Source organism: Typha angustifolia, chromosome 15 (genome assembly GCF_048772165.1).
Source record: "Typha angustifolia cultivar Huaian chromosome 15, ASM4877216v1, whole genome shotgun sequence".
Classification (NCBI taxonomy): Eukaryota; Viridiplantae; Streptophyta; class Magnoliopsida; order Poales; family Typhaceae; genus Typha; species Typha angustifolia.
This window is the reverse complement of record NC_133253.1, coordinates 8,408,818-8,433,575: the sequence shown is the minus strand read 5'-3', so window position 1 is coordinate 8,433,575 and position 24,758 is coordinate 8,408,818. Positions and strand designations below refer to the sequence as shown.

At 37.4% G+C, this 24,758-nt stretch overlaps 4 protein-coding genes and 1 non-coding gene across 8 annotated transcripts; 4 read left to right on the top strand and 1 right to left on the bottom strand.

Annotated features, from left to right (window-relative positions):
• The first annotated feature begins 5,397 nt into the window (after positions 1 to 5,397).
• On the top strand, positions 5,398 to 7,827 carry LOC140779008 (ribulose bisphosphate carboxylase/oxygenase activase, chloroplastic-like). Of its 2 annotated transcripts, none has more exons than XM_073123944.1 (7): positions 5,398 to 5,504; positions 5,705 to 6,027; positions 6,121 to 6,226; positions 6,316 to 6,401; positions 6,690 to 7,162; positions 7,244 to 7,530; positions 7,613 to 7,827. In XM_073123944.1, the coding sequence occupies exons 1-6, from the start codon at positions 5,460 to 5,462 to the stop codon at positions 7,528 to 7,530; spliced, it is 1,320 nt and encodes a 439-aa protein (XP_072980045.1). In that variant the 5' UTR covers positions 5,398 to 5,459; the 3' UTR covers positions 7,613 to 7,827. The 2 variants fall into 2 exon arrangements, with proteins under 2 accessions (XP_072980045.1, XP_072980044.1); XM_073123943.1 differs by having other exon boundaries at positions 5,400 to 5,504; positions 5,696 to 6,027.
• Positions 7,828 to 9,835: 2,008 nt separating this feature from the next.
• Positions 9,836 to 17,709, top strand: LOC140779804 (uncharacterized). Its single transcript, XM_073125079.1, has 8 exons — positions 9,836 to 9,991; positions 15,321 to 15,382; positions 16,365 to 16,508; positions 16,650 to 16,723; positions 16,818 to 16,872; positions 16,946 to 17,008; positions 17,104 to 17,231; positions 17,420 to 17,709. Exons 1-8 carry the CDS (start codon positions 9,946 to 9,948, stop codon positions 17,496 to 17,498), a joined length of 651 nt encoding a protein of 216 aa, XP_072981180.1. The 5' UTR covers positions 9,836 to 9,945; the 3' UTR covers positions 17,499 to 17,709.
• Positions 17,710 to 18,507: 798 nt separating this feature from the next.
• Positions 18,508 to 20,300, top strand: LOC140778971 (pentatricopeptide repeat-containing protein At5g59600). Its single transcript, XM_073123890.1, has one exon. The coding sequence runs from the start codon at positions 18,536 to 18,538 to the stop codon at positions 20,045 to 20,047; it is 1,512 nt and encodes a 503-aa protein (XP_072979991.1). The 5' UTR covers positions 18,508 to 18,535; the 3' UTR covers positions 20,048 to 20,300.
• A 790-nt stretch (positions 20,301 to 21,090) lies between these two features.
• LOC140776908 (uncharacterized) lies at positions 21,091 to 24,165 on the top strand. Of its 3 annotated transcripts, none has more exons than XM_073120740.1 (3): positions 21,091 to 21,497; positions 21,685 to 21,861; positions 23,944 to 24,165. In XM_073120740.1, the coding sequence occupies exons 1-2, from the start codon at positions 21,162 to 21,164 to the stop codon at positions 21,844 to 21,846; spliced, it is 498 nt and encodes a 165-aa protein (XP_072976841.1). In that variant the 5' UTR covers positions 21,091 to 21,161; the 3' UTR covers positions 21,847 to 21,861; positions 23,944 to 24,165. The 3 variants fall into 3 exon arrangements, with proteins under 3 accessions (XP_072976841.1, XP_072976842.1, XP_072976843.1); XM_073120741.1 differs by lacking the exon at positions 23,944 to 24,165 and adding an exon at positions 22,868 to 23,930; XM_073120742.1 differs by lacking the exon at positions 23,944 to 24,165 and adding an exon at positions 22,211 to 22,842.
• Positions 24,166 to 24,598: 433 nt separating this feature from the next.
• Positions 24,599 to 24,679, bottom strand: TRNAL-CAG (transfer RNA leucine (anticodon CAG)). The gene has a single exon. It is a non-coding gene; the product is annotated as a tRNA-Leu (tRNA).
• Positions 24,680 to 24,758: the final 79 nt, after the last annotated feature.

Here is a 24,758-nt window from a genome sequence, read left to right as displayed (position 1 = left end):
CAGTTTAGTACAGCTTATCATCCTCAGACAGATGGTCAATCTGAGCGTACTATTCAATCATTAGAGGATATGTTGAGAGCATGTGTAATTGATTTTGGTTTGGGCTGGGACAAATACTTACCCTTGATAGAGTTTGCTTATAATAACAGCTATCATGCAAGTATTGGTATGCCTCCCTATGAAGCATTATATGGCAGGAAATGCAGATCACCAATCGATTGGGAAGAAGTTGGAGAAAAGAAGGTTGAAAACTCAATACTAGTGCAAGCTACAGTTGAGAAGATAAAGATAATTAGAGAACATATGAAGGTGGCACAAAGTAGACAGAAAAGTTACGCTGATAATAGGAGGCGTGATTTGGAGTTTCAGGTTGGAGAAAAAGTGTTCTTAAGAGTTTCACCTTGGAAGGGTGTGTTTCGCTTTGGAAAGAAAGGAAAGTTAAGCCCTAGGTATATAGGACCTTATGAGATTCTTGGACGAGTGGGGCCTGTAGCTTATAGAGTAGCTTTACCCCCTGATTTAGCACAAATTCATAATGTATTCCACGTATCAGTACTAAGGAAATATATATCAGATCCTTCACATGTGATTCATTATGAACCAGTTCAGCTGCAGCAAAATTTATCATATGAAGAGCAGCCTGTGAAGGTCCTTGCTAGAAGAGATAAAGTACTAAGAACAAAAGTTATACCCTTAGTAAAAATCCTGTGGAGGAACCATGCAGTAGAAGAGGCTTCTTGGGAACGTGAAGATGAGATACGATCCAAATATCCAGAATTGTTTAGAGGTATGTAAATTTCGAGGTCGAAATTTTTATAAGGGGGGAAGGAAAATGTAATAACCCAAGGTTAAAAAAAAAAAAAAAAATTCTGCACTGCATGGCACGAGCTGTCGTGCCATGCAGTGGCAACGGAGATGGGTGCCACGCGCCCCAAGCGCTGGCCCGGCCAACCTGGCCGAGCCAGCTAGCGCGGTGGGCCCCGCCGCCGCCGCCGCAGCCTTCCTCCCCACCGCCTCTCTCTCCCTTTTCTTCCTCTCTCTCTCTCTCTCTTTTTCTCTTTCGAGCTCTCTTTGACCCTTCTCTACTTCTCTCTCTCTCAAACACTCTCTCTCTACCCACTGCCGCCGCCACCTCCCCTAGCTCCGGTGAGCCTCCCTTCCTCTCTCTCTCTCTCCCTCTCTCTCTCTCCACCTCTCTCTCTCTATTTCTCTTTTCCTCCTTGTCGGCTTCCTCTCGGAACCGCCGGAGGATTGAGCCATCGGCGAGAGGCCGGCCGCTGAGTGGCCACCAGCGGCCGCACCCCTCCCCCATGGCCCAACCCTCTTCTTCCTTTTTCTTTCTTCTTCTTCTTCTTCTTCTTCTTCTTCTTCTTCTTCTTCTTCTTCTTCTTCTCTTTCTTCTTCCTCTCCTCCTCCTCCTTCTTCCCTTCTCTCCTCTGGCTGCACCCTGCAAGTGGTGCTGGGCTCGGCCCAGCGCCCTTGCAGCGCCAGGCGCTGGGCTTGGCCCAGCGCCTTGCTGTGCATGGTGCTGGACTGAGCCCAGCACTATATAAATATATATATATATATATATATATATATATATATATATATATGTGTGTGTGTGTGTGCTCAATTAGTTTAGCTTAGTGATTTAATGTATTTAAGTTGTACAAATTAAATACAATCATATCATAGTTAGTATATCATTCTAATTATATCATGTTTAGTAAAATACCTGCAATATAAATTATTATTTTAAACCTAAGTAGGTAATAGTAATTATTAGGGTTATATACGTATATTCTTACGTAATTATTTGCAGTAACTTAATTCTTATTTTCTTAATTATCAAAGAGAATAATAGACAGATAAAATATATTTGAAATACACTATTAAATAATATAATTATGGTTAATAAATAATGAACCAAATATAGAAATGAAGAGTACATACTTACAACAAGATACTGTCTTTTGTCGGGTTAATTTTAATTAATAAAAAGACTGACATATTTGTTACAACTAATTTCAGATCCCGACCCCCCTGTTCAAGACCCTGTGGACTTAGCTATCGAGGCTTGATCGTTATCGTAACAGCGTGAACGAGTGGTGGTTTGGTATTTGCCGTGGGGTGAGTAGTCTTATCCCCTAGATCCCTTTCTCAAATTAGGATATATTGTATATTATGTACATGCATGTTTTGGCCTCCAGCATGATTATATGATTTTATATAGAGATGATTTCAGTCAAGCATATTTTATCATGCATTTAATTAGACTGATCTGGGATATGAGTACATTGGTGATATATAGAGATGATTGGAGATGATTATGCTGTTATGATTTTATGTCGGGATGATTTCTATCATGAGTATGCATGTGGTAGATTAGCATGAGTATGCATGTGTTAGATACATAGTTGGAGTTTGCATTACATCATTTTGCTCTTGATTCCTATTCCACCTAAATTCCGATTATGCATTGACTTGTTATTGTACTGGATATATGCATATGATTTGTCATTTAAAAAGGAAAGCATGAAATGTGATTGATAGGATAGTTGATAGAAAGCGTGAGGATACCCGAGTGGGCGCGAGGGTTAGGACGCGCTTGGTGGATGATTGATCGCTCGACATAGTCGCGATCCTGTTGGCCTTACGTTCGAGGTCGTTAGTCTGTGTGCGCAGCAGACATTCGGACACATGCCGTTCGCCAGGGCATATGTGGCGAGTTATCCTCACGAGATTTCTATCAGCTAGAAGGGTGCCCGGTCTGGATGGATGTTGATACCCTAGCGGATGGCAGGGTATGGTTATATTTGAGATACTCCTTGCGGATGGCAGAGTATACTCTGAGCCTTCGGGTATGATATTGAGACCGGATACCGGGTGTTGATTGTGCACAGTGGTCTAGTATGATGATATTATATCGAGATGTCGGTGATAATTATGATGTTGAGAAATGCATATGATTTCATTATCATTCGGTTACCTGATTATCGAGTAGTCAATATTAATCATATATGATTGTATCTGATATCATAGCATTATCATAGTAGGCATGCATCATGTGTCATATTTGATAAAGAGTTATGATGATCATATGACGTGGTGATCTATTTATTCATTGTCGAGGATTATGTATTTTATCAATTATGACATGACATGTTATCTATATTTCATTTATGTAGTATTGAGGACACATTCATTTACTCATTCATAACATGATACTCTTTCTGATTCATATTATCCAGTACTTGATTTACTCTCTGTTTGGTTTCACTGATTCGGGGTAAGGTCTATTCACTGAGCCTTTTGCTCATGACTCTCTTGTTTTCTCCCTTCCAAAAACCCAGGTGAACGAGAGGAGCAGGATACTCCCTTAGAGGTTTTGCCGGTGAGTGAGGAGTAGAGGGTGGTTAGTGTTTTCTGCTAGATGAGTTATCTTATCCAATATACTAGTGGACATCCTCCAAAGTGTATCTGTATCCTTGTCTTATATTTTAGCAGGTGACATTGTACTTGTATATTTCTGTATAATCTACTGTTGTGGATATATAGTTGTGAAAAGCTCTTGATGATGTGTTGTGGCCTGTGTAGGGCCCATGTAGAGTTACTTGTATGCTGTTGACAGTTAGACTTGAGTTATTCTTAATTTAGAGGTTGTGGATAAAATTATGATGTTGCTACAGGTTTATCTTAATTGTTGGTATCTAACCAAATGGTCAGGTGCTATGCACGTGCCGTGTGGGCTCGTGTCATGCACGTGTTTAGAGTTGGGTGTCACATCAACCCTTGTTGATAGTCTTGTTTCGTGGACTTCAGGTCCGTACTTATCTAGTATGGTGGCAGTGAGTTGGTAGTAGCCCATTTGTTTGATGGCTTTGGGTTATGCTTGGTAAGTTGCTTTGGATTTTTGGCTTAGTGATAGCCTAACTTTTTTTCTTTAGGTCTTGAGCTGGCCCAGTTGGTTTTATGGACAGTTATTTGCTCACCAATTATGTAATTTTTTGGTTTAGTTAAACTTATCAAGTGAGCCCCTAATTTATGACCCGTCATTAGAGTTTAGCGTGATTATTTATAATAATAATTGAATCAATTTTAACTAAATATTGCCTATTTATTTTACTTTAAATTGATAATAAATAGTTGAATGATAATTTGGGATAAATTGTTTTAATTACTTCAATAATATGCCAGACCTTGGTACAGCTACGCCAGCTCTACCTGATTAATAAATATAAAAATTCTTAGATGGATCTACCCAATTTATAGTGAATGTCAGTAGGATTATTTATTTAATTAATTAATTAATGTTAGGAATGTTGTGCTTAAATCTTTATTACTTTATTATTGAGGTGGGCTCCATTACCTTATGAGGATGATCCTATAGCGCAGTTGTTGCCAACCATCTCTGTAATCGATGTCAGGTAAGTGAAACTTTCATAATTTAGGAGTAGTGTAGAGAATGAGATGTCTTATTTTATGATATCATCATAATTATATCATATATATATAAATATTTATTTATATTATTAAAGCAAGTGGTACAACTTAGTTTTACTTATTATGACATAATTACACTTATTATGATTACTATGTATATTTATGTGCTGGTTATATATGATGGCATGTAATACATGATAATAATGCGTGTTCTATTATGCTTATTTATGATGTATAATATTATGCTACTATCACACGTATACTACTATGAAAGGAGTGACTTTTGCGTCTCGATAGTACTCGACATCTCTTCAGCCATAGTAAAAAACAGTGAATATATTATTATTCTTATATAGTATGGCTCACGTTTAAGATCTCAGTCAGTTGATCATAAATTAACAAATGGATCAACGAGAGTGAAACCCTTTAGGTATTTAAGTTAAAGAAAAGAATAGAATGAACTCGACAATTCTTACATTTGTGTTCTCGTGACTGGGAAAATAATGCATGGATTGGTTTGACAAGCACTACTGCACTAGAAGACAAAATTACGCACAAATACAATGCAGATTCTGCACCAGCGCAAAGGCTCTTTCAAACGCATTCCACTCATAACAATTTAATCATCTTATTAGTAACACCCAGCCATTGCACTAGTAATAACAAAACTCCTCATTTTATGTGGTGAAAAGATCACCGAGTGCAATTGGTGGTGAAGAATAATCCTGGAATCCAGGCAGGCCCATATCATCAAATTTTCCATCCTCTAGAACACTCTCTAGAACACTCCACATTTTGGACGTTACCCCCATCATGCCACCACGATGCAGCCACGTGTCATTCGCTTCCAATGCCAAGATCTATGGCTGCTATGAACTCGTCAACCAATCCACAATCAACTGGAAGAGAGACTTAAATAAGACTCTCTTGATGGTATAAATAACTCTACCCGTTTCCAAACTATTCGGCCAATAAGCAGCAACGTAGTGGCAGTGTGGTTTCAGTGCCAACTTCCTCATTCCGCCGCCCTCCAGATGGCAACCGCCGTCCCCACCGTTGGATCCGCTACGAGAGTACCGGTAAATGCCACCTCTGGTTTTCCCGCCGTCCTTCTCCTTTGATTTAATCGCCATCCCGCTAGGACTGGCTTTTGTTCACTTCGATATGGGGTTTTTAATGCATCGTCCTGGGATTCGGGGTACCATAATTGTAGTCGCTTTGAATTCTTTTTAAGACCATTACCATTTGTTTGATCCTTTTGGCTCTGAAGCTGGTGCAGTTGAGCTTGCATGGATCCAATCCAGGAGCTCAGGTTACAAGCTCATCTTTCTTTGGGAGTACCCTGAAGAAGGTGAAGTGCTCTGGACTGAGACGTGGGAAGGTCTCCAGGAAGAGTTTTTCGGTTTTCGCCGCCGATCTCGACGAGATGAAGCAGACCGACAAGGACAGGTGGGCCGGGCTGGCCTACGACATATCGGACGATCAGCAGGACATCACCAGAGGGAAGGGGTTGGTAGATTCACTCTTCCAAGCGCCGACCGGCGCCGGGACTCATGTTCCTATCATGACTTCTTATGAGTATATCAGCCAGGGTCTTAGACAGTAAGTGATCAAATGACTTCGGAATATATTTTTGTTTGGATCTTTCTCGTTTCATATTTTTGTAGATAATTTGTGCTTATTGATGAATTTTAGGTACAATTTTGATAACACCATGGATGGGTATTACATAGCTCCAGCTTTCATGGATAAGCTTGTTGTTCACATCACCAAGAACTTCATGACCTTGCCTAACATTAAGGTTATGAAAGTTTCAGTCTTCTTTTCTCTACTTAATTTGTACACTCCTTTTTAGAAGTACCAACTAAATATTCTGGTGGATTTTGCCAGGTTCCTCTTATTTTGGGCATTTGGGGAGGCAAAGGCCAAGGGAAATCTTTCCAATGTGAACTTGTTTTTGCCAAGATGGGCATCAAGTGAGTTCTTCCAGCTTTCTTCCTCCTCTGTTATAATGTGACTATATATTCAGATCCATAATCGTTTTTTTGATTATTTACTGCAAAAGTTTAGCATCTTATTTCGTTTTCATCTAAGATTCTAGAGAAGATCTAAATCCACTAGCCATCCCTGTTCACATTTATATAGAATTGGATCTTGTACAAGTTTCTTGCTTGCATATTTACATTACTTCTTTTACTATGCACATAATTCGCATAACCACATTCTCATGGGGCGGCTTACTTATATATGTTTGGAACTTTCAGTCCTATCATGATGAGCGCAGGAGAGCTGGAGAGCGGGAACGCCGGCGAACCTGCAAAGTTGATCAGGCAACGGTACCGCGAGGCGGCGGACATCATCCAGAAAGGAAAGATGTGCGTCCTCTTCATCAACGATCTCGATGCAGGAGCAGGAAGAATGGGTGGAACCACGCAGTACACCGTCAACAACCAGATGGTGAACGCCACTCTGATGAACATCGCCGATAACCCGACGAACGTGCAGCTCCCTGGGATGTACAACAAGCAGGAGAACCCTCGCGTCCCGATCATCGTCACAGGAAACGACTTCTCCACTCTCTATGCCCCTCTCATTCGCGACGGCCGTATGGAGAAGTTCTACTGGTCTCCGACGAGAGAGGACCGCATCGGCGTCTGCACCGGTATCTTCAGAACTGACAACGTTCCTAAGGATGATATTGTCAAGCTTGTTGATGCCTTCCCCGGCCAGTCAATTGGTATCACTCTAAAAAACTTTCAAATGATTAATTTATTAGTTACGTAGATCAAGTAACGTGATCAAATATAAACTCGTGCAGATTTCTTTGGTGCTCTCAGAGCCAGGGTGTATGATGATGAAGTGAGGAAGTGGATTGCAGAGGTTGGAGTTGAGAAGGTTGGGAAGAAGCTTGTGAACTCAATCGAAGGGCCACCTACATTTGAGCAGCCAGAAATGAAACTGGATAAGCTTATGGAGTATGGCACTATGCTTGTAAAGGAGCAGGAGAATGTGAAGAGGGTGCAGTTGGCTGACAAGTATTTAAGTGAGGCTGCACTTGGAGAAGCCAATGATGATGCCATTAAGACTGGATCTTTCTTCGGTTAGGTATGCAATCTAACTTCTGGCATACGAAGTACTGGGCTAACCTAATTATGCTTGCAGCTCACAAAATTTATACTGAATGCAGGAAAGGCAGCAAGGGAACTCGATTCTTTCTTTCTTTCTTCTTTCAGAAGGCTGCAATGATCCATAAAACAACTGCTAGATACTAAGATGGAAGATAATCTATCTTCATTATAGAGATGTTGTTAGTCTTTGTAGTTTGATGTAAAATTAGTGTTAATCTTTTTGATCTTTGAGAAGAATATGATGTTAACAAGCACTGGGCTTCTTTCAGTCTCACCAATTGATCTCATGGGATAAGGATCTTTAATTTGGATTTCAACCACTTGCCTAAAAAGATCATGTAAAGTAATTGGGGGTGAAATGCTGCAACAAAGAAAGCTATAAAATCGAAACAAAAGTATGTTTTTGATAAGCACTAGTTAAGAACAAAGAGAGCCTCTTGCTTTGCTTAGCTAAGGAGATGGGGAGTCCAACTACACCAACACCAGAATATGTCATATATATTAGAATTTAGAAAAAAAAAATCCACTTTATCGCTCTATGATTTGGCTTAATTTTATAAAACCATAGTATACCTTTTAACTTGAGCATTTAACTTTCATGTGGTCTAGATTAAAATCCATTTTTTCTTGGTAGGAATGATAGGCTTTCTGATATATTTAAAATAATATCAATAAAATTTTAAATACTATATATATATATATATAATATTTATTATATTTTTGTTATGTAAAATTCGATTGTATTATTTTAAATGTGTTAAGAAAATTTATTCAATCATCCACAACTTTATCATTAATAAGTATTATAAAATTAACAGGTATCTTCAAATTAATACGCATCAAATCTCTAACAAGTATTGTCAAATTCAATCTTTAGTATTATCAAGTAAGATGAAAAAAAAGATAATAATTACAATTTAGTCAAGATTATATGATAATTACATGCTTAAGTTAAAAGTACATAAATTATTTTAAAATTAAGTCAAACTACATGGTATAAAATGCAATCCTATAAATATTTTTAACTCAAAAGCTTAAACCGTTAAATTTTTATTATAAAATAGAGGCATCATTCGGATCAAAAGAAAACACTTAGTATTATTTGACCTAGCTTAAAAGTTGAATATATTGAAATGTCATCATAATATCATATGCTATAAAATCGCTCTATGGACCTTGTTCTCAAAATTGAAAAAGAGATGCCATCGTATCTTTTCCCACTCTCATGAACTTAAATCAATCGAACTCCATTGATAATGGCTTCAATCACTCCGAGTGTTCCCCAATTACTTTATGAGCATACTTGTTTGCCCAAGAAAATTTTCCATGCTAGGATTTATCTTTTATTTCATCTCGACATGTTAGTAGACATGTTAGCATTTGAAAACATTCACACAGCCAAATAGGATACCATTACAAAAAACCTATGAACGATCATCTGTTTTAATCTTAAAGAAGTATGGAGGATAACTTTATTTTGAAAATCTCAAAATGAGAAGAAATTCCGCGGTAAATCGGCCATTGTCTATAGAGCTATCAAAATAATCAAGCTGACTTGAGCTCGGCTCGGTAAGACTTAATCAAGTATGGCTTAAGTATGAGTTTGAACCAAGCTTGCTAGTCAAAATAGGTTTGAAAATTATTTCACGCCAAGTTCGATCATGAGATAATGCTCGAAGTGTATTATATATATAATGTGAGTAATTTTTTTCATTCTATATTATAGAGTTTAGTTTTAAATTTTAATCTTATTAATTTATATTTTTAAATTAGACTCTATTTAAAGCTTAATATAAGCTTAAATCAAGCTTAATTTAATTCAAATTTGATTGGGCTCGGAATTTGACTTAAATTAATTAAAATTTGAAATTGTTTAGGAGTGGCTTAGTTAGGATTGAGCTTGATATTAGCTCAAAATTAATTTAAATTAAAATAATTTTAATTCAAATGTAATCACAAATATAAGTTCCAAATTAATTTTAATTCAGTCATGGTCCATTTAGGCTCGACTACACTCTAACTCTGATGTGACAAACTCGATTGAATTTTATTTGATTATAACAGGGGTAATGGATTTAATTTCTTTATAAATATTAAAATTAATATTTAATTATTTTTTTATTTTTTATTAAATAATATATGCATTATAGTTTAGATTTATATAGCCCGCTTGGGCCGCTTATTGGGCGAGAGCCGGAGAGTTATCTTCTTCGTTAGATTATCTCATAATCTTTAAAAAAAGATAATAATAAATAATAAAATGACTCTTTTATTCCGTCTCTCGAGAAAAAGACAATCTTTTTTTGAATATAAAGGACAAGTAATTCGTTGAGGTCGGCGTTGGCTTCTTCCTCTCCTTCTCCGATTCTTCTCTTCGAATTCGTCGCCGGCAATGCCTGTGAGAGTAATCGAGAGCTCCGCGCCCTCACAAACCTCAGGTTGTGGCTTTCTCCTGATCTCTCTCTCTCTTCTTTCTCCGCTCTTAGGGTTTATTTGTCCATTGAATTCTTCGTGTTATAAGATTGATCCATCGAGTGAGATTAGATCAGCGTTTACCCTCTTCTCTAGTTCTGATTTGAGATTCTTTTTTTTATATTAATCAATATTGAATTGGAGCAAGATAATCTCTGAAATGCTTTTGTTTGTGCTCCATATTGATGTGATTAGGGTTTGCATTAATATAAGTGAGCCTTTTTTTGTTTGTTATCTTCCCCTGTATAGGATTTCATATTCCTGTGTTTGTGGAAGTTTGCTGGTAGGAAGAAAATTGAACTTCTGAAAATAATTGTTCTTCGTATAACTGTGTTCTTTGTGGAGAGTTGTTTTCCTTTTAAATCTGAATAGCGAATGTGTGTTACAGTCAGAGTTCTGAATATGTATTTGGGATCAACTAAAAGGGCGTGGTGAGGGTGAAATGGGTTTGGGTTTCTTCTTTGGACTACCAATGGTGGAAGAGAAGAAGATAATAGGATTGTTAAAGGGATCCAGTCCCTGCTGTAGATTGCTATTTGGAGATAAAAGTTTATGATGTATTTGCATTCATTTCTTCTCCATTTTATAGACTCTTTTACAACTAATGACTTACACCCATCTTGCCCACCAAGCGGGCATGGGGAGCATTCCGAGAAAGACTAGGACTCTAACAAGGAAAGTACCTATGACTCATGCATAAAAATGGAATGGATACAACTGGCTACCATGCAAGTGCATGCAGGCATTACATGCACTATTTGCATGTATTACATGCACTGTTTCTTTGAATCTTTTGGCAGTTCAAGCTTATAAGCAATAGTATTGATCCTCTCAATTACCTTGAGTACCCCATAATACTTGGGAGCAAGTTTCATATTTCGCTTGAGAGCAAGGGAAACTTGTTTGTAGGGTTGGAGTTTAAGATAGACCGAATCCCCTACAAACAATTCTTGTTCTCTGTGGGATCTATCATAAATATGTTTCATACAAAACTAGGTCTTCTTCAAGGTTGCATGTAGCTCCTTCGGTGCCATGTCACGATGCAACAACTCATCTTCCACACTTGTACCTTTGCAATGTCGAGAACATAAGATAACAGAGTTGGAGGGGCATGACCATACACCACCTCAAACGGAGTTTTTGATTGTCGAATGCCAACTTGTATTATAGCAATACTCTGCCCATGTCAGCCAAATGCACCCATTCTTTTGGTTTGGTTCCACTGAAGCAATGAAGATACATTTCCATGGTGTGATTAGTTATCTCTGTTTGCCCATCAGTTTGCGGGTGGTAGGAGGGCTCGTCATTAAATTGAGTTTCATGCAGTTGGAACAATTCTTTCCAAAATGCACTAGTGAAAGTTGTGTCTCTGTCACAAAGTATAGATTCAGGCATACCACGAAGCTTAAAATTTTGATCAAAGAACACATGAGCAACCGCTACAACCGTATATGGATGCTTCAATGGAATACAATAAATGAATTTAGAATGACGATCGATTACCACCAGAATCAATGTCTTGCCTTGAGAAGGTGGAAGCCCTTCCACAAAGTTCATGCTGATGCGCGCCCAAATTTGTGTGGGAATGGGAAGAGGTTGGAGAAATCCAATCGACTATTTGTGCTCAGCTTTGTTGCACTGACAAACATCACATTTTTTGATAAATTTCTTGACATGTTTGAGACCAGTCCAATAAAACATTGCCTTCAAGCGTTGGAGTGTCTTGACCAGTCCTTCATGTGTGCTGTTAGGGAATTGAGACAAAATATCCTACAAGAGTGGTGAGTCATCTACAAGATAAATACGATCTTTGAAGAAAAGTACACCTTCATGAAACCTCTAGGGCCCGATTGTATTGTCTGCTAAACAAATCTGGAGTAGTCGTTGGAGCTTGGAGTTACTTGCAACCTCTTCTTTAATAGCCGAGATCTACTGTGGAACAGGGTAAGAGACGACTGCAATTTCACCTTCATAATTACTTTGATATAGTGCGTCAGTAACTACATTTTCACCCCTTGTTTATATTCAATGGTAAAGTCAAACCTCATCAATTTGTAGAGCCATTTTTGTTGTGCAAGGGTGGTGATCTTCTGCTCCCACAGGTATTTAAGGCTTTGCTGATCAAATTATACAATAAGTTTCTTCCTAGCAGGTAAAGCCTCCACCTTTGAACTGTAGAGACCAAAGCCAACATCTCCTTGTCATAGGTCAATATGAGCAGATTTTTTCCGTTGAGAGTTAGATTGAAGAATGCAATTGGCCTCTTTTCTTGTAGAAGAACAGCACCAATACCTGAACTTTATGCGTCACATTCTACCTCCAATTTCTTTAAGAAATTAGGTAATGCGGGTACTGGCGCCTTTGTCTTTGCTTGAGGAGAGCTTCCTCAGCAATTTGAGACCAAGTGAACCCATCTTTCTTCAGCATCTTTGTGAGCGACCCAACTATTTTCTCGTAGTTCTAAATGAACTTACAGTAATAACTAGTGATGCCAAGGAACCCTCTAAGCGCTTTGGTGGTATTTGGCTTGGGCCAATTAGTCATGGCTATGATCTTCTCGAGGTCAACCGTCAATGATGTGTCCCAAGTAGGATACCTGGGTGTCACCAAAATGACACTTTGTCTTCTTCACAAATAACTTGTTACTTCGTAAGATATCAAAGATCACCTTTGAATGTTGTAAATGTTCATCCCATATCTTACTATAAATTAGTATATCATCAGAAAAAAAGGACGAATTTACTATGATGATCGCGAAAGATGTCATTTATAAGGGCTTGAAAAGTGGAGGGTATATTAGTCAGGCCAAATGGCATGACCAAAAATTCATAGTGCCCACTATGTGTTCGAAAGGCTGTTTTTTGAAGGTCTTGGGCATGGACTCGAATGCTTGGATCCCGACTTTAGTAGTCAAGGAGCTATTAATAAAATTACGTGTGCTTCTTGAATCCACCAAAAATTTCACTGATATTGAAAACAGTGTGCCTTTCAATCTCATAGCTTTGGGAGTATGAGCCCCTGAGATTGCATTGAAGGAGATATCAGGCGTGCTCTCATTAGCTCCTTTGGCTTCTTGAGACAATTCTCCTCTATTGTCTTCCTCCTCCTCGGGCCAGCAACCTTCAATGATGAATAGGTGTTTGCTTTAGTGATTGAGGGAGTATTTTTCATTGCAATGGAAGCAAAAGCCCTTATTTCTCCTTTCTTTTATCTTCTTCTGTTGCATGCGCTTGATTGTAGAAGTCTGACAAGTGCGCGTTGGAGCTATAAGCCAGTTGAATTTATTGTTCTCCAACATCAGTGATTCGCAGAGAGTCTGGTTTTGAGCTGCAAACAAGCGAGCAAGGCCAATTGCTGCTTCTAGCTTGGCTAGATTTCTAGCTATCACGTCGACTCGCAAGATGTCACGAAGTCCACTTATGAAGCAATTAACTTGTTGTATTGGAGTTACATGACCCGCTCGTGACATAAGGCATTCAAATTATAGAGGATTAACATAAGTAGATAAGCCTTAAGAAATAAGTCATCTTGAATGAATGTTAATGTTCTATGCAAAACTTGAAATGTATTACTTCTAGGGCTCCTCATTCTTTATAAGGAGAAATTGACTCTCTATATTATATGCAAGTTATATTTTCCCTAGGATGTGGTTAACCTCATGGATTCCAAAATCAGTCAATTTTGAATCAAATCGGCCGATCCAGACTCAAAACTAGTGTAGTCGAATTGGCCAGTTTCGATCGGAACTTGGTTGGAACAAAAAAATTTTAAATTCAATTCAAATTTAAAATTTATATAACCTATAACTGATGTCCTCAACTGTCTTATATTCATATTTTCAATTTTTAAATTCTATCTCTTATACACACTCATCCTACTCATTACTTTACCGAGTTCATCCAATGAGCCTCTTTGGCTTCGTACTCTAAACTTGGATGATTGATTTTTTTTCATTTCTCTCTTCTCACCCATTCTTTTAACTTCTATTTTCTTACTGTTATAGCTCTCTTCACTGTTATTCAACAGTAGTAATTTTACAAGTATAAAAATTTGTCAAATTCAAGTCAGAATTCATCATAATTTCTTAATGAGTTTTTTTCTTTAGATTTTAGGCTTTATATGTGACTAATTTCTATTTTCTTATTTTTCTATTATTTTTTCTAAATTTAAAAAAATTCTTATATTTTAAAATAATTTCTAAAACTTTATATAATTAAAAATAGTCTGATTCGATTCATGCAGCCAATATGACTGATACAGTCAATGCGTATCTTTTTTTCTAACGCCAATCTTGATCCTAATAACGGGTTTCGGAAACTTGGTTAACCTGCTCAAAGTATCAAGTTTGTCATACCTGGCTCTTTAGATTATCTATACTCCAAGAGAGAATACAACATTCACAATAACAGTATTTTTCTCTTTCTATTGAGAGAAAATTTTTGGTCATCCGTTTCTTCATTCCATGATTCTAAACTCTAATTCTTAAGGTAGAACAGTTGACTTAACATCCATAGTATGCATCTTTCTGATTTTGTTTGCTGAATTTCTTGACTTCATTTTATAGAGGATTAACATAGATTCAAACTTATTAAATAAACTGATCACTTCTTTCAGATGCCTTCAAAAATTTCCATAGTAGTGAGGAAAGACTTGAAGTTGGTCAATGATGATGACTGCTACAATAATGATAAGATTATATAGCTAAAATTACAAACTTCATCATGCAATATACATATCCTAAATATTAAATTAATAACCTGCATTCCACTTTCTTGAGATTCCCTAATGACATTTGACAATACATGATTAACTTTTTTATACACAGCGAGCACTTTTCTACAAAATAAGAATAGACTCCTTAAGCAATTTGACTTTAGTAGTTTAGTAGCATTAGTGGATGATAGTTGATGTAACGGTGTGGGACTTGCAACAACAATGAGAGAAACTTGTTCCTTTGACTAGGTAAGGAAAAGAAAAGTCTCATCTTCCGGGTGTTAAAAAGGAATGAGGGCACATGCAATAGGCACATATGTTTGTATATAATCATATTTCCGTGATTCTAGCTATTTGCTATATTTGGTGTTCTCTGTCTTATAATAAGTATTACTTTTTGAAAGAAATCATTGTCATTAAACTTGGTTTGTTCCTGTCTATTTCCTAATCACCTGCATATAAAGTTTTTAACTCTGTCTACTTTCCCAGTAACTAGCTTTTGCTTTTAGTTATGGTTTTCTGTTTTCCAACAATTTTTCTCGCTACATGTAATGCCATATTGAAGAAAAACTTTTGTTCCAGGACAAGATGCTAATCTAGGGCACCCTCCTCCTCCTAGTTGTTCTCTTTTGAGCGTTGGACGGGTGAGTTTGGTCTAAGTTTTTAAAGCTTGACATGGACATGAAGTTTCCTGCAGCTGTTGGATGATTATCAACAAGTTATTGTCCAAATGAAAGCTCATTATGTATTTAACGCTATTATCACCTTCAGCTGTACTTTCATTTCTTAGTCATGAAAAATGGCATTCTTATGACATTAATTTGCATTTCTGAAAGTATGATGGCATGAACACTAATAACTTCATTTGTCCCTTAAAGATGCATTATTTAAACTAAATTGTTGATCAGTTAAACCTTCTTAATCCTACCACTCACCGATTTTTATTTTTCATTCCTTAGTCATGAAAAATGGCATTCTTATGACATTAATTTGCATTTCTGAAAGTATGATGGCATGAACACAAATAACTTCATTTGTCCCTTAAAGATGCATTATTCAAACTAAATTGTTGATCAGTTGAAACCTTCTTAATCCTACCACTCACCGATTTTTATTATGATCTGGATTGGCTAGAGATTTCTGGCTTCTAGGATTGTACAATCCTACAATATTGGTAGTCATTTCAACAACCATGCTAAGGGCCAAGCAGGAATCCATCTAGAGGGTCTCAGAAACTTTGACAAAACCATGGGAAAGAGAAAACAGAAGGGGGAGGAGGAGGGAGGGGGGTACTCAACTTTTGGTGTTTGGCTTCGAGGACTTTCGCCTGGTTTTTGATGGATTTAATCATTTTTCTTGTCTCTTACTTTTTATCCCTTCATTGGCATATTGTTACTGTAAATATTGGAGTTCTTTCCACCATAAGAAGATTATATCCCCCCCACCCTGAGTTACTCTCATAAACTTATTTACCTCTCAAAAAACATTATCTGCCAGATTTTCCTATTATTACATATTTTCATCCATTACAATGACTCTTTTACATTCCAATAATGTGGCAAGTTTCATCATTCAGTGTTTCTATACAAACTATTTTATCTCTGGAAACTATTTTTCTTCTTTTAGTCTTTTGCTGGAACTCAGAATGTTTCAAGTTTACAAAAAGATGAAGCATGGAAGGTTAATGTACGGATACATGGATGTGATCTTGAGCATGGCTATTTGTGTGGTACAATGGAAGCGCTTAATGTCCCCTTAGCAGAAACACCTGTAAATATTTCTGTCTTTCTATTTTTTAACTTTTCTTATACTTGTTTAAACTTGTCATTTCGGTATGGCAGCTTGCAGCTGTGTTTATCTAATAATATGCAGATCCTCACTAACTGCTATCTTCTTTTGTACATATTACAGGTAGTGACATTCTGGGAGGGAGAAATAGTAGATGCAAAGAACTACACATTTTTCACTGGCAAGTGGGAAGCAACGTATGGCCTCAAAAGCTACATTATGCCTGGATAATGTTGCGATAGGATATTCTTGTATTCCTTGACAAACAAAAAAAGTTGCTTGTCTTTACAGGCCAGAAGATGACATAAGGCACTGGTCTAAGTTCCCATCTTTTACTCCACTTCTGGTAAAAGAGTAGCTAAATTTAATGCTTGACATTTTCAGAAAAGAACACTGTTTTATTTATCTTCTTACGGCAGAGTCAGATTGAGCCAGATGGTGGTAAATCTTTGGACTTGAGTAACTATCCTTACATATTCATGGTATTCTATAACTTGGTACTTTTTTGCTACATTCTCTATATATTACCCTCGTCTCATTGGGAAAAATAACGAAACCTTTTCATGCTTTGTTGCAGAGATGGAAGGAGCAGTACTTTGTTAATGTTGGAATTGACTGTGGCTTGACTATTGCTGGCTTCTACTATGTTTGCTTTTCTTGTAGCGATGGCTCCATCAGTGGCTTCTACTATGACCCAAACAGCAGGTGTATAGAACATTATCTAGATATCTATATTTGCTTCTTCATCCTGTTTTGACCACATAGTCATATATAGTTCTTTGTTTTAAGTTTCTTGCATGAACCTGCAGTATTTGTATTAGTATACGTCCTACTAAAGCAGAGAGATGCATTGACATTGGTCTCATTTGTTTTGTCAATATCATGCTTTGCAGTCCATTTCAAAAGCTTGAATTGAAGTGCACAAATGAGAAACAGTCAGGCTTCACATTTTCTTCGTATCAGCTACAGTGACTGCCAAAACATACAGAAGATTGAGAGTTGCGCATCATGATCGCTTTGGAATTTGCTAATAGACCCAATTACTGAACACTGGGCAGATATTATTGTTAAGCTTTTGTATAGTTGGTGTGTTGTGCATGTATCAGGATGATTATTGTAATGAAGGATAATCTCTTAACTTAATAATCCGAAAATCCAGCAACTTCATCTTGTTTAACAGTTAGCCAGATTGATACTATAATTGTTACTTTTAGTTCATGCATGCATAAATACCTGTATGAGGATTTGTAGAGAGTGGAATAAGTGGCCCTTGTGTCTCTTCCTGATCAGGCAAAGAAGATGCTGCTCCCTTCGCCATCTCCGCTGCGCCCATTGCATCAGCTTGCTCTCTGTTGGCCTGGCTTACAGCTTCAGAGATGACCTGGCAGAGTAGCACATCATCTTCTCCAGTCTCCAACTTATCCATCACGTACTATTTCTAAGACTTTTTTTTTGGGTTACAACTACTTTGACCATTAGTTGTTACTCATGATTCTTGATTTTTCCTTGGTCAGATTTTCTTGTCGTTTGGCAATATTTTCTTATATTTCACTTTGCAAGAGAGATCAAATCTAAAAACTTGCTACTTTGGAGGTTTGCATATATTAGAATATAATCGTTATTTTTCTTTTTTAATCGGATATAGTCAAATTCGATATCGATTTTAGAGATCCCTATAATATTAATAGAATTTTAGATAACAAAAATATGATAAATATATTGACGATATTATTTTAAATATACTAGAAAGTTTATCAAATTCTCTAAAACTTTTCTCTAACAAATATTTTTAAATTCAATATATAATTTATTTTAATATGACAGAAAAAATAACAGTTATACTTTAGTTTAGACTACGAGGAGTTACATGCTTAAGTTAAAAAGTAGAATTGGATGAGTCAAAGTGCAATTAACTCAAAAATATATCTAGAGATCGTAACTCAAACCACCTTATTGTTTAGTTCATAATTAAGCCTTTTAAGTGAGACCATGATGAGCTATCTAACCTCATGAGCTCTAAATTGTATATATTCTTATTCCTCCGCCATATTCTTGAGATAATAAACTGCACACTATTTGCATTCCAAACTATTGAGGCATGGTATCCTTTTAATCCGGAAATGAATGAAACTAGAAACGTGATGTCCAAAAGAAACCTCAGCCGCTGGATCACTCTGATCGCTCGCTCTTCCCGCCAAGGTCTTTACAAAGATACCCTCCATTTCTTCCACCAAATGCAAAGAGAAGGCTTTGGGCAACAGCGCTATGTCCTTCCCAGTGTTCTCCGAGCTTGTGCTAACCTCTCCGATCTGAGAACTGGAAAGGTTTTACACAGTTTGATCGCTCGCTGTTGTCTCGATTCGGATCCCTTCATCAGTAGTGCCCTCATCGATATGTACTCCAAATGTGGCCTTCTCGGCGTTGCCCGACTATTGTTCGATAAAATGGCTGATAGGGATTTAGTTGTTTGGAATTCCATGATTTCGGGCTATGCCCATCGGGGATTAGCGGAGACTGCGGTGGTTTTATTCGTCAAGATGAGATCTTTTGGACTAGAAGCGGATATTGTAACTTGGAATGCACTGATTTCTGGGTTCTTTCGTCAGGGTAATGATCAGATGGCGATTGATCTGTTTGTAATGATGCGGATCGAAGGGATTGAGCCTGATGTGTTCACTTGGACTTCAATTATATCTGGGTTTGTGCTGAATTTTCACTATGAGAAGGCTCTTGGGATGTTCCGGGAGATGGTGGTCAGTGCGGGAATTCCTCCAAGCTCTGTGACAATTGCTAGTCTCTTGCCAGCTTGCGCTAATGTCGCTGATGTGAGACATGGGAAGGAGATCCATGGTTATGCTGTCGTACTAGGTGTTGAAGATGACTTGCTTGTGAGTAGCTCTCTTGTTGATATGTATGCCAAGTGCGGGCTTATATCTGAAGCGAAAAAAATCTTTGATAACATGAGAGAAAGGAGTACCGTTTCATGGAATGCCATGATCTTTGGGTTGGCAAATTCTGGATACTGCGACGATGCAATCAAGCTTTTCAATCAGATGGAGAACAACAGCATGAAACCAGACCACCTAACATTTACAGCAATTTTTACAGCATGTAGTCACGCAGGAATGGTTGAAACAGGAAAGAGCTTATTCCAGTCCATGCAAGAAGAACATGGAATTGAACCAAGGTTAGAGCACTATGCTTGCATGGTGGATTTACTCGGCCGAGCAGGGAAGCTTGTTGAGGCTTATGATCTGATCAAGGATATGCCCATAGAGCCAGATTCTTTTGTCTGGGGAGCACTGCTAGGGGCTTGCCGAGATCATGGTCATATTGAGCTTGCGACGATTGCCGCTTCGAGTTTATCTAAGCTTGAGCCAGAGAGTGCAGCGAGCCGTGTGCTGCTATCAAATTTGCTTGTGGGTGCAGGAAGAAGACTAGATGCTGTCAAGATGAAGAAGCTGATCAAGAAAAGGAGACATAAGAAGTTTATGGGGTGCACTTGGATGCAAATTACTTGACGATATGCTTTTGAATGAAGACACACTAATTCAAATACCATCTGGGAACATAGTCAGAAGAACCTTTGTACAGAGATGCACTTCTTTTGAATTTGTTTGGTTATCTGTATACCCATGAAGTTTAGCTGATCCAAAATAGGTGTAGAGGATCTGCATCCCATTTTCATACTCCTGTAATTGTTTCAAAATGGACATTTAGAAGGCATTTGATTCCTTTTGACAAAAAAGTTGTTAAATTGGAAATTTGTTTATATGTTAACTCTTGCCACATTCTTTTCCTTCATGATTCTACCTTTTTTTTTTCTAATTGTTTTATTTTAGGCATATGGGCTCAAATTTCACATTACATTAGAGCTTTCTTTCATATCCTCCTTTAGTTATGGTAATAACAAGATTAGGCTTTTGTACATACCTCCAATATAAATTAGGGACACTTCCTTATAAAAAAATTTATGTAGTATAGAAAATGAGTGTAATTAGTTCGAGCTCAATCTTACTATTATCAAAACTTTGAAGAATTTTTGGTGTAAATAGCCTCTCCTTTTTATGTATGTCTTCAGTATGAAACACAGATCTAGCCATTGATAGACTTAAAGGGTATAAAGGAGATCTCTCTCCTAAACCAGTTAGAGAGAGCGACTAAAGAAACATGGTTTTTATTCGATTTGATTATTTTGACAGCAGAGAGAGAGAGGTTTGAAGTGGTAGCTTATCATTTTGAATCAAATAAGATAAATTTAAATTTAATTTGAATCTAATCTCTTAAATTGTTAGCTTTTATACTCAAATGGTGAAAGAAGTGGAGAATAATAAAGCTTGCCGACCTAACTATTTCTCGATAATTTTCTAATCCTTAGATTTGTAATTAAAGAGAGGAAATCGAGATTATTGTATTAATGTTAGGAATTGGAATAGGGTTATTATAAGTATATGCCTAATTATTATATTGGAGGATTGTGCTTGTGGTTATCAACTCAAAATTTGGAAATTTTGCGGGGCCTTAGTGTAAATTTTGTAAGAGATAAAGAATCTAATCCACCAAGGGGGCCCACCGTTTCTCCGGTTAGCTCTCCTCCCACCCTCTTCCTCGTCCCAAGGAGCTCCAGATGAGAGGATGGCATTGGCAACAGTAGCATCGATGCCTCCGTCCCTATTTCTCATCACTGCTCCTAAATCCATCTCCTTTTCCATCTCCAACCTCGCGAATCCAACTCTCCCAGAGACCTCGTCTGCGCTCTTACGGCGGAGAAGAGTAGTAGGCAAAGTTCAAGGGCAAAGGTCTCAGGTTTGGAGGATTTGCGCTGGCACAGGAGATGCCTTGCCTTCTGAGGCCGCGATAGAGAAAGCCCAACAGTTGATTCCGCCCTCCACCGAGGATGGCGCCGTCTCCTCTATCGTCGGGGCTCTTCTCGCCATTGCGTTCGTTAGTCTCTCCATTCTCACAATTGGGGTAACTTTCTTATTTCCATGACTCTAATGCTATGTGGGTTGGTTGGTGGCCTTTTAGCTTTTCAAGGGCTACTATTTGAATTTAATTTATTTCTTATTCCAGTTGTTTTGATGGTGGACTCTACTGTTATTGTGTTAAAGGAGAGTTTTTGTGGCTTGAGTCGTCGCTAATTTTGCAACTGGGGCAGGTGATCTACTTGGCAGTGCAAGATTTTCTGCAGAAAAGGGAGAGAGATAAGTTTGAGAAAGAAGAGTCTGAAAACAAAAAGAAAGGTGGGAAGAAGAAAAAGGTCAAGGCAAGGGCTGGGCCGAGAGGTTTTGGCCAAAAAATTGAGGAAGAGGATGATTAGCTCCATGCTACCAATGTGAGCGAATATTTGTTTCTCTTTTTCTTTCAGTTTTTTTAGTCCCTTGATTAATTGATTTATGTGTGTTTTACTGCATTTGAGACAGTAAAAAATGGTATTCTTGTCATGATAAGAAATTCAGATGCATGTTGAGTCATTGAATTACATAAAACCAACTATTCCTTTCTGTCTTTGTTGGATCCTAGACAGCTACAAACCAAGAGGTTTTTCACATTATAGAAGAATATGGAAAGAGGAAGAGAAAAACTTAGATGAATGGAAATATCTGTTTAAATTCACCAAGTATACTTAGACACAATCATTTTCTTTTGCTTATCTTGTATGCCTTATCAAACTTATTTTGTAGGTATCTAGAACGAAGAAAAAAGACTTTTAGTAGGATCAATGCCCAACCGAGTATGCGAAAGCCCTAACTGTTCTGGCCAATTTACTTCCTCAGCCTGCATGTACATCAGAATGTCTATCCTTTAAATTCTCCGGGGGATCAACTTTCATATAATGCAAACACTTAAGCTATAATCTTGATCCCTGTTAGCTCTTTTAAGTTTTAACAAGGTTGTAACTGTTTCAGACCTTAATATCTATGATTATTGAAACTTTATAACAATATAATATAGAATAGACCGGATTGTATATATACTTGTGAGCATGATTCCTGTTATGAGGTGGATTTCTGATCAGTTCTTAAAAATTTCATAGTTATAGAGAGAAAGATGATGAGTATGAGAGAAATAGTAAGGCATGATTAGGAAAAGAGTGATGAGAAATCATTATTAAGATGGGTTACCCCAAATTACATAGCGAAGGGAGGATAATTTGTTAAATGTTTTTTTTTTCTGTACCAGAGCAGATTAGCAGGGGCTGTTATTTGAACCAAGAAACTTTATTTGTTGTGGGTTTATAGTACAGTAGTTGCCTCAAGAGGTGATCATAAGCAAATATGCATATGAAACTAGATATCTTATTTCATTATATAAATATGACTTTTTTGCCGAATTTCAAGGATTTTCATACTGGTGGAACAAGGTGTTTGCTCGTTGGTTATCAGTATATGTTGACTAGCATGGAGTGGCAAATTTCCGTGCCAAATAATCTGTGCACATTCGGTATAGAGAAGCATGAGGTTGGCACATGGTTGATATATGACGGAAGAAGGTCGGCAGTTGGCACATGGAGTCACAGGGGCAGTAAAGACATGCTAACCAGTATTAAGCAAAATTCCTTTCAGCACATTATGTATCTAATGGCACACTACATACTGCTCGATATGGGGAACATTGACTTATTCAGTTATTCTTCTAGACCTTTTATAAGTGTTCTTATTCTTCAACAATAATCACAATTAAAATATCAGGGGTGGTCACCTTGTGCAACTTGGTAATCATTGTCAAACATTTTCAAGAAGATAAAAACATGGATCCTTGAGGCCTACAACCTTCTATGCTCTTTCTGCGTCTGCATTATTTCCACAGCACTTCAGTGTTTCTTGAAATAGTATTTACAAGGAACCATAGCACCAGGTAACTTGTAATAAGTAAGAAGAATCATTTTTGTGAGTAAAAAAACTAGGACTCCAAGCATCATTCAATTTTAATCCGGCAACCTAGCATTTGTCACAATAGTGTGTAGTATGCAGAATCAGTAGAAACTTTTTCGGCAGGTTATTATAATGAAACAAGGGAGACTTCCTTTAATTAGTGGCAGCATGTGATTTCATCTTCAGCTAGATAAATTGAAATTGAAACCCCTTCCCTATTTAATTTTTTTTCTGGGGACATTTTATTGTTTCTGTAACTTCCTGATACTATGATGCATTACTCTATTACATAGATTGCTTCACTTTGTTGTCAGAACTCTTCAATCTGCAGTCATTTTTCCCTTACGGACTGATTGCTAACTAAAACAATAAGCATTACCTTCCCCTGCTCCTTATAAAGCCCTAAAAGAATAACTGATGGCACAAGAGAATGAATGGGCTGCTAGCAGATTTGTTGAATTGCTTGTCTTCATATGGTAGCTAACATTTACATCATTTCTTTAGAGTCAGTAAGACTTCTTAACGAGCACTATTACCCTCAGGTAGCTGCAGACTAATATCAACTTATCGGCATGCCGGACAGTACAAGGATGGGGAGCTGCATTTGTATTCGCAGTTCGTATGATGAGAGTTCGAAGTTCTGCCTCATTTCGTTTGGCTGGCAGCATTTCTGTATCACCTGCTTTTCTTGCATGAGAATGATCTGTGATTATTTGAACATGGGTTTTTTCCAGGCCAAGTAATACATAAAGTTTGTTGCAATATCTGGTACTCTTGTGTGATTAAGGTGAGTAATGGAAGCATATATCTTATAGTTCTCACTGTACTCTAATTCTCCATTCTGCATGTGAAAAAGAACAAAAAAAATCACTGGAGCTTCAGCAATACATCAGAAGCAAGAGACAAACTGAAAGCCCAGCTAGTTAAGCAATTATCATTATTTCAACACCAATCTTTGCAAGGAAATGATAAAAGTAACAAGTTTCTAATACATTCTGAGTTACATAATTTGCAAGCTGATCTTTTGTAATTGCCTATATAGAAATGAGCAGTCATGTTGCTCGACAATATGCCAAGGAGAATAAAATTGACAAACATCATATGTATAAAATGAGTTGAATCCACAAGTAAACTAGATAGGGAAGAATCTGAAGTTTAGAAAACCAAAAAACTATCAACTTAGGATAATTAATAAACTGTCAAGAATGGGATTCGAACCCATGCCCTTTCGGACCAGTACCTGAAACTGGCGCCTTAGACCAACTCGGCCATCTTGACTTATGCACAAGTATTCATATCTCTAATATATGGAGAATGGTCTTTACCACAATTGCAACCATCTCTTTTAGGCATATTA

Excerpts from the sequence above, each read along its gene's own strand:
- LOC140776908 (XM_073120740.1), top strand. The coding sequence starts at position 21,162 with ATGGCATTGGCAACAGTAGCATCGATGCCTCCGTCCCTATTTCTCATC. Across the intron at positions 21,498-21,684 it reads TCTCCATTCTCACAATTGGG|GTGATCTACTTGGCAGTGCA; the intron begins GTAACTTTCTTA and ends CAACTGGGGCAG.
- LOC140779804 (XM_073125079.1), top strand. The coding sequence starts at position 9,946 with ATGCCTGTGAGAGTAATCGAGAGCTCCGCGCCCTCACAAACCTCAG. Across the intron at positions 16,724-16,817 it reads ACTGGCAAGTGGGAAGCAAC|GCCAGAAGATGACATAAGGC; the intron begins GTATGGCCTCAA and ends TTGTCTTTACAG. Across the intron at positions 17,232-17,419 it reads TACTATGACCCAAACAGCAG|TCCATTTCAAAAGCTTGAAT; the intron begins GTGTATAGAACA and ends CATGCTTTGCAG.
- LOC140779008 (XM_073123943.1), top strand. The coding sequence starts at position 5,460 with ATGGCAACCGCCGTCCCCACCGTTGGATCCGCTACGAGAGTACCG. Across the intron at positions 6,028-6,120 it reads ATCAGCCAGGGTCTTAGACA|GTACAATTTTGATAACACCA; the intron begins GTAAGTGATCAA and ends GATGAATTTTAG. Across the intron at positions 6,227-6,315 it reads TGACCTTGCCTAACATTAAG|GTTCCTCTTATTTTGGGCAT; the intron begins GTTATGAAAGTT and ends GGATTTTGCCAG.
- LOC140778971 (XM_073123890.1), top strand. The coding sequence starts at position 18,536 with ATGAGCTCTAAATTGTATATATTCTTATTCCTCCGCCATATTCTTGAG.